General features: G+C 45.4%; 1 protein-coding gene across 2 annotated transcripts in view; it reads right to left on the reverse strand.

Annotated features, from left to right (window-relative positions):
- Window positions 1-7168, reverse strand: part of kif16ba (kinesin family member 16Ba) — a 70742-nt gene extending 63574 nt beyond the window's left edge. For both annotated transcript variants that reach the window (XM_060899090.1, XM_060899089.1), the window contains exons 1-3: window positions 6822-7168; window positions 3041-3110; window positions 2755-2868 (exon numbers count right to left, since the gene is read on the reverse strand). In XM_060899090.1, coding sequence (XP_060755073.1) covers window positions 2755-2868; window positions 3041-3110; window positions 6822-6868 — 231 coding nt within the window. In that variant the 5' untranslated portion in view covers window positions 6869-7168. The remainder of the gene's footprint in view (window positions 1-2754; window positions 2869-3040; window positions 3111-6821) is intronic.
- Between the last annotated feature and the right edge of the window lie 1770 nt (window positions 7169-8938).

Consider the following 8938-nt stretch of genomic DNA (forward strand, 5'->3'; position numbering starts at 1 on the left):
GTCACAAACTGACTTGACCATCATAATTTAATATGCAAATTATTAAAGATAAAAGATGATCTGGTAAGCATAAGCTTTTAGCCATAGCATCAGTGTTCCAGGCTCGTTAACGTAGATGTTATGGTAATATTTCATCAGAATTGGCTACTGAGAAGAAAATTATGCAAATAATATCTACCTAGCGAAGTATTTGAGATGACAGGAGGACAAGAGCGCATTTCTAATTTGCATCTCATCTCATCATCTCTAGCCGCTTTATCCTGTTCTACAGGGTCGCAGGCAAGCTGGATCCTATCCCAGCTGACTACGGGCGAAAGGCGGGGTACACCCTGGACAAGTCGCCAGGTCATCACAGGGCTGACACATAGACACAGACAACCATTCACACTCACGTTCACACCTACGGTCAATTTAGAGTCACCAGTTAACCTAACCTGCATGTCTTTGGACTGTGGGGGAAACCGGAGCACCCGGAGGAAACCCACGCGGACACGGGGAGAACATGCAAACTCCGCACAGAAAGGCCCTCGCCGGCCACGGGGCTCGAACCCGGACCTTCTTGCTGTGAGGCGACAGCGCTAACCACTACACCACTGTGCCGCCCTTCTAATTTGCATATTCATTAATATTCATAGTTCCTGGTGTTATTTATGGAATAAATATGTAGAGATGCTCCTGGACTGTTTAAATAATTTCTTAAACATATGAACAGTGTATAAATCTACATCACTCTGCAGCTTCTCAGTGCCTCGGTATAGACACACACACACACCATGCTTTTAAACACAGCTTGTGTTACTTTGTTAAACACGACAGCGCAGTTTATTAACAGGCCACAACTCAATCACAGTGAAAAAAAAACAAACCCCAAACCCTCAACTGTGAGAAACTAATTAAAAATGGCCTAAGAGCCTGAGATATCCTGAAAGCGTCCTCTCATTAAGAAGGCCAGGATATATTAATCTGCACACACACACAAAAAAAAAATCAACTTCACAACAATTTATCCTTATATTCTGATTCATAAAGTCCATCAAGCATTCTCAGTTAAATATCTCAGATAGATCTCAAGACAGAATATCTCATGATAGAACTCGAGATAGCTTGGGATAAGTCAGCATAACTACTGATCACTCTGGATATCTCAGGATTGTTCACAATATCTCATGATCGATATTGAGATCTCATGAGACACCACGAGTTCTCAGGACACTTCATGATATATCAAGAATAAGCTCGCAGTATCTCAGGATATCTCAGGACTGTTCACGATAGCGCAGGGTATTTCATGCTATCCCAAAAACAAGCTAATGCTATCTCTGGAGAGCCTCAGGTATCTCTGGAGAGCCCCAGATAGTTCACAATAACTCATGGTATCTCATGCCATCTCAAAAACCAAGTTCGCGCTATCTCCGGAGAGCCCCGGGTATCTCACGCTATCTCAAGAACAAGCTTATGCTATCTTTGGAGAGCCCTGGGTATCTCTGGAGAGCCCCAGATAGTTCACAATATCTTATGATAGCTCGTGGTATCTCATGTCATCTCTGGAGAGCCCAGGGTTTTTCATATCTCATGATAGCTCACGGTATCTCACATTATCTCAAGAACAAGCTTATGCTATCTCTGGAGAGCCCCAGATAGTTCGCAATATCTCATGCTAGCTTGTAGTATCTCATGCTATCTCAAGAACAAGCTTATGCTATCTCTGGAGAGCCCCGGATTGTTCATAATATCTCATGATGGCTTGTGGTATCTCACGCTATCTCAAGAACAAGCTTATGCTATCTCTGGAGAACCCTGGATTGTTCATAATATCTCATGATAGCTCGTGGTAGCTCATGCTATCTTTGGAGAGTCCCGGATTGTTCAGATCATCTCATGATAGCTTGTTGTATCTCATGTTATCATCTCATGATAGCTCATTGTAGCTCATGTTATCTCAAGAACAAGCTTATACCATTTCCGGAGAGCCCCAAATTATCTCTGCAGAGCCCAGGCTAGTTCACAATATCTCATGATAGCTTGTGGTATCTCATGCTATCTCAGGAACAAGCTTATGCTATCTCTGAAGTGCCCCGGGTATCTCTGGAGAGCCCAGGCTAGTTCACAATATCTCATGCTATCTCAGGAACAAGCTTATGCTATTTCTGAAGAGCCCCGGGTATCTCTGGAGAGCCCAGGCTAGTTCACCATTTCTCATGATAGCATGAGATACCACGAGCTATCTCTGGAGAGCCCAGGGCAATTCACAATATCTCCACAGATACCCTGAGCTCTCCAGAGATAGCATAAGCTTGTTCCTAAGATAGCACAAGATACCACAACCCATCATGAGATGTTGTGAACTACCCTGGGTTCTCATGATAGCATGACGTACCATGAGGTATCTCAAAAACAAGCTTATGCGATCACTGGAGAATCCAGGGTGTCTCTGGATAGCTCAGGATTGTTCACAATATCTCATGATAGCTCATACTATCTCAGGGACATCTCATGATGCCTTTAAAAAAAAAAAAAAGATATCTTGGGATCTCTCAGAACATTTTATAACCCCTCAAGACAGTTCAGAATATCTCAGGATAATTTGAGTTGTCCCGAGGAAATGAACAGAACTTTGTCTATAACCAGGATAGCACAAGTTCAAGTCCAGTGCCATGAGTAAGACATTTAAAACCCCATCTCAACACGGTCATGTTTTATCGGAGTGAGAAGCAACATCACACTTTAGGAACAAAATATTTTATTTTAAATCACCTTCTCCTGCGAGACAAATCTGGCGCTCGTGTGGTCGCCCGAGTCGTACGAGAAGTCATACGTGAATGTTTTAGTTTTCTCTCTCATTGAGTCGCCCGTCACGCCGTCAGGGATCTGGAGATCATGAGAAAGACAAGCTTTAGGACAAAATCAGTTTGTTTGTTTGTTTTTTTTAAATTATGAATCATGAACTGTGATAAAGACTTTGGTGCTGTTCACATGGAACCATTCTGTCTTATTATTTCATCTTTTAAAAGCAGCACGAGGCACGATGTGGGTTTCTTACTTTTAAGCTGGTAATGGTTGTCTTGTTTCCTTCCATCTTGATGATGTTCTGGGCAGAGAGCTCCTTCTCCCTGCGGAGGAGAAACAAAAACACGGTTTTGAGAAGATGAGTCACGAAGAGCTGCAGCGGCTTTATAAACACCACCCCGGCACTTTAAAGGGACCCATCAGTCAAAATAACACTTGTACATCACAGTTTAAATAAAACCCAGGAAACCGAGTCGGGATTTATTCAGGCGACGGGACGCGTCACTGCTGCAGGACTGATCTGATACAGGAGTCATGCAGCGCTTCAGTCCAGCGGGTTAGAGTTCTACAGAGCAGGATCCAAACCCACGGCCTGGACAGAACTCCTGAGAGAACACACGGTGTAGTGTTTCACTCGTGCGCGCTCTCTCTCTCTCTCACACACACTTCAACTCTAAGAGCTGTTAATTAGCTTATTAGTTGAATCAAAGACAGAAGGTAACAAAGGATGGACAGAATGGAAGGAAGGAATGACAGAAAAACAGGAAAGAAGGAAGCGCAGACAGAATGGACGAAAAAAACAGGAAAAACAGACAGACAGGAAGGAAAGAAGTAAGGGAACAAGGAAGTAAAAGGAAAGCAGGAAAGAGGAGAGAGAATGCGCATAAAAGGAGAGGAAGAACAAACAAGGAAAATACAAAAAGCAAACAAGAAAAAAAAGGAAGGACAGACAAAGGGAAGCAGGAAAAAGAAAGAAAAAAGGAAAGAAGGAAGGAAGATGGAGACAGGAAAGAAAGAAAAGTAAAAGGGAAGCAGGAAGAGAGAACAAGCAAGGAAAAAACAAAAGAAAAAGGAAGGAAGGAAAGGGAAGTAAACGGAAACAGGAAAGAGAGAAATATTTTATATATGTGTGCATGCATAGAAAGGAATGAACACAATGCAAAAAACAAGCATGAAAGCAAAAAAGAAAGGGGGAAGAAAAGAAAGCAAGAGAGAACAAGCAAGGAACATACAAAAAGCAAACAAAAAAATGGATGGATGGAAGGAAGGAAGGAGGAAAGGAAACGGGAAGCAGAAATAGAGAGAACAAGCAAGGAAAAAAACAAAAAAGGAAGGAAGGAAAGGGAAGTAAATAGGGAGGAAAGAAAGAAAAGCAGGAGAGAGAAATATAAATAAATGCATGCATAGAAAGGAATGAAAATGCAAAAAAGCATAAAAGCAAAAAAGAAAGGGGGAAGAAAGCAAAAGAGAACAAGCAAGGAACATACAAAAAAGCAAACAAGAAACAAAAAATGGAAGGAAGGAGGGAAGGACAGACAGATAGACAGGAAGGAAACAAAGGGAAGCAGGAAAAAGAAAGAACAAAAAAGAAAGGATAGAAGATAGACAGGAAAGAAAGAAAAGGAAGTAAAAGGGAAGCAGGAAAAGAGAACAAGCAAGGAAAATAAACAGAAAAAAGAAAAAGGAAGGAAGGAAGGAAAGGGAAGTAAATAGGAAGCAGGAAAGAGGAGGAAGAAAGAAAGAAAAGCAGGAGAGAGTATAAATGCATGCACAGAAAGGAATGAAAATGCAAAAAACAAGAATGAAAGCAAAAAAGAAAGGGGGAAGAAAAGAAAGCAAGAGAGACAACAAGCAGGGAACACACAAAAAAGCAAACAAGAAACAAAAATTGGAAGGAAGGAAGGAAAGACAGATAGACAGGAAGGAAACAAAGGGAAGCAGGAAAAAAGAAAGAACAAGGAAAGTAAGCAGGAAAAATAAAAGGAACAAAAAAGGAAAGAAGGAAGGAAAATAGAGAGACAGGAAAGAAAAGGAAGTGAAAGGGAAGCAGGAAAAGAGAACAAGAAAGGAAAATAAAGATAAACAGAAAAAAGAAAAAGGAAGTAAAGGGAAGTAAATAGGAAGCAAGAAAAAAGCAGGGGAGAGAGAAAAAATGCATGCATAGAAAGGAAAGAACACAATACAAAAAAAGCATGAAAGCAAAAAGAAAGGGGGAAGAAAAGAAAGCAAAAGAGAGAGAACAAGCAAGGAACATACAAAGAAAGCAAACAACAAACAAAACAAGAAGGAAGGAAGGAAAGAGATGGAGGAGAAATAAATAAAATAAAATAAAATAAAAAACCAGATGATAAACTAAAATCCACTTGACTTGAACAGTGAAAAATCACCCCTGGGTAAAATCCTAAATGCCCCCTGCTGCCCCACCCAGGGGCACTGCACTGCTGCTGAGGGAACTCTCCACTCCTCTCCTCACTCCACTCCACTCCTCTCCTCACTCCACTCCACTCCTCTCCTCACTCCACTCCACACTCCACTCTATTCACCCCATTCCACACTACTCACTCCTCTACTCACCCCACTTCTCTCTACACTACTCACTCCTCTACTCTCCACACTACTCTACTCACCCCACTCCACACTACTCACTCCACTTCTCTCTACACTACTCACTCCTCTACTCTCCACACTACTCACTCCTCACCACACTCCACTACTCACCCCACTCTACACTACTCACTCCACTCCTATCTCCTCTACTCACCCCACTCTACTCACCCCACTCCTCTCTACACTACTCACTCCTCTACTCTCTCCTCACTCCTCTCCTCACCCCACTCCACACTACTCACTCCTCTCCTCACCCCACTCCACTCCTCAACTCTCCACACTACTCACTCCTCACCGCACTCCACACACCCCACTCCACTCCTCTCTACACTACTCACTCCTCTACTCACCCCACTCCTCTCTCCTCTACTCACCCCTCTACTCTACACTACTCACTCCTCTCCTCACCCCACTCCACACTACTCACTCCACTCCTCACTCCTCTACTCTCCACACTATTCACTCCTCACTGCACTCCACACACCCCACTCCACTCTACACTACTCACTCCTCTACTCACCCCACTCTACACTACTCACTCCACTCTACACTACTCACTCCTCACCGCACTCCACACACCCCACTCCACTACTCACTCCTCTACTCACCACTACTCACTCCACTCTCCTCTACTCACCCCACGCTACTCAGTCCACTCCTATCTCCTCTACTCACCCCACACTACTCACCCTCCACACTACTCACTCCTCTCCTCACCCCACTCCACACTACTCACTCCTCTCCTCACCCCACTCCACACTACTCACTCCTCTCCTCACTCCATACTACTCACTCCACTCCATACTACTCACTCCACTCCTCACTCCATACTACTCACTCCACTCACTCCACACTACTCACCCCACTCTACACTACTCACTCCACTCCTCACCCCACACTACTCACCCTCCACACTACTCACTCCTCTACTCACCCCACTCCACTCACTCCACACTCCATACTACTCACTCCACTCACTCCACACTACTCACCCCACTCTACACTACTCACTCCACTCCTCACCCCACACTACTCACCCTCCACACTACTCACTCCTCTACTCACCCCACTCCACTCACTCCTCTACTCACCCCACTCCTCACCCCACTCTACTCACTCCTCTACTCACCCCTCTACTCACCCCACACTACTCACTCCACTCCTCACCCCACTCTACACTACTCACTCCTCTACTCACTCCTCTACTCACTCCACTCTACTCACTCCACTCACTCCTCTACTCACCCCACACTACTCACTCCTCTACTCACCCCACTCCACACTACTCACTCCTCTACAGTCCTCACTCCACCTAAGGCGCACGCGCTCCCCGGAAGCGCAGTGTTAGGTAAAGCCCCCTGTCCTGTCCGGTCCCTCATTTACATCTCAGCGGTGAAAATCAAAGGGACTGAGAGTCACGCGCTCACCGCTGGTTCATGGGCCGCACGCGCACCGCCACACGCACCGATGCCATGTTCGCATCCCGGTGTTTCTCCGCTCCAGACAGTCTCCTCCCGCTCAGCTCCTCAGCACATGACCCAGCGCCCTGTCCTCCTCCTCCCGGAAACAGAGGACTAATCTCCCTCCAGCCGCAGCCCTGCCTGTCCTCCCCGGTAAAACCCGCGCAGCCCGGTTCCGCTCACACACAGAGAGAGAGAGAGAGTGCAGCGCTCCACAGCTTCTCCCTGCCTCTGTTTACTGGAGTGTGTGTGTGTCAGCGCCGCTTCAAAACACACACACACTCTCATTACCGCCTCATGTCGGACCGGAGCCTGTCTGACTGCGGCTGTGTCTCAAACCCATATTGAGTTCCCTACAGAGGGAGTGGAAGCTCACTGTTTCATCCAGTGCAGGAAATCAGGACAGAACAGAACAGAACAGAACACTTTAATGAAGTTATAATTCAAGAGTTCATCATGAAACGCCTCTACAGGTGCCACCCCTGCAGTGTGCGTCATAAAACTGCATATTTAGGGCACGAAATCATACACAGGCTCTCGTGCATGGTGGCATGGGTTCTCAGATATTATTCTTTATTAATAATAATAATAATAATAATAATAATACAAGGCTATTTGAACTCTGACATTTATACTGGGTTTATAATGTGTTGTCATGTAGGTAAATAGTCAGGGGTGTGGTCCACAGGTTCCTCCACAATACACACACACACACACACACACACACAGAGGAACAGGAACATCCAATACCACAAGCAAACTACTGTAACAGAGGCCAGAGGTGAGGCACAGGACAGGGTGGAAAATAGTCTGGACTAAAGGGGACTAATGGCATATGAGCATCTCGAGCTACTGCAATAAATAAACAAACAAATAAACACTGGTGGCGGCATGGTGGTGTAGTGGTTAGCGCTGTCACCTCACAGCAAGAAGGTCCGGGTTCGAGCCCCGTGGCCGGCGAGGGCCTTTCTGTGCGGAGTTTGCATGTTCTCCCCGTGTCCGCGTGGGTTTCCTCCGGGTGCTCCGGTTTCCCCCACAGTCCAAAGACATGCAGGTTAGGTTAACTGGTGACTCTAAATTGAGCGTAGGTGTGAATGTGAGTGTGAATGGTTGTCTGTGTCTATGTGTCAGCCCTGCGATGACCTGGCGACTTGTCCAGGGTGTACCCCGCCTTTCGCCCGTAGTCAGCTGGGATAGGCTCCAGCACGCCTGCGACCCTGTAGTACAGGATAAAGCGGCTAGAGATAATGAGATGAGATAAACACTGGTTTACATTCTTCCAGTTTGCAGGTATGAACGTGGCTTTTACACACTGGCGTGACTCATGCACACACATTTTGCATATACATATACACTTTAACCTTTTAATTGGGCAAATAAACTCTTCAAATTTATACACATGGTGTCTTTTGACTTTCTTGAAAGAACACCTGCTCGACCTGTTGTTATCATGCTGGCGTGAAGGCCACGTCCCACAGGATCTCAAAGACGCAAAGCTGGTGACCTTCTTTAAGAACAAGAGGTCTAGACAAGTCTGTGACAACTATAGAGCCATTGCTTTGCTCAGTCTGGTCGGTAAACTCTTCGCCCGTGTAATTCTGAAGAGATTACAGGTTCTTGCAGACAGAATTTATCCTGAATCTCAGTGCGGCTTCCGAAGGCATCGATCCACCATCGACATGGTCTTCACTCTCCATCTGCTTCAGGAGAAATGCATTGAGCAAATTAAACCTTTGCTGGCTGTTTTCATAGACCTAACCAAAGCCTTCGACTTGGTTAGCCGTGAAGGCCTGTGTCTGGTATTACACAAGTTAGGCTGTCCACCTAAACTCCTAGCTATCATCAAGGCATTTCGTGACGGAATGTCTGCTTGCGTAGATTTTGATGGTGACCTATCAGAAGCCTTCACAGTGAATTGCAGAGTTAAACAGGGATGCGTGATGGCGCCAACTCTGTTTGGCATCTTCTTATCCACTCTGCTACATATCGCTTTTCCAAACCCTGAAGGCATCGTCCTCAGCACCAGGAGCGATGGCAAACGTTTCAATCTTGCTCGCCTCAGGGCAAAGTCGAAAACCAGCACA

This window comes from Neoarius graeffei, chromosome 18, assembly GCF_027579695.1.
Source record: "Neoarius graeffei isolate fNeoGra1 chromosome 18, fNeoGra1.pri, whole genome shotgun sequence".
NCBI lineage: Eukaryota > Metazoa > Chordata > Actinopteri > Siluriformes > Ariidae > Neoarius > Neoarius graeffei.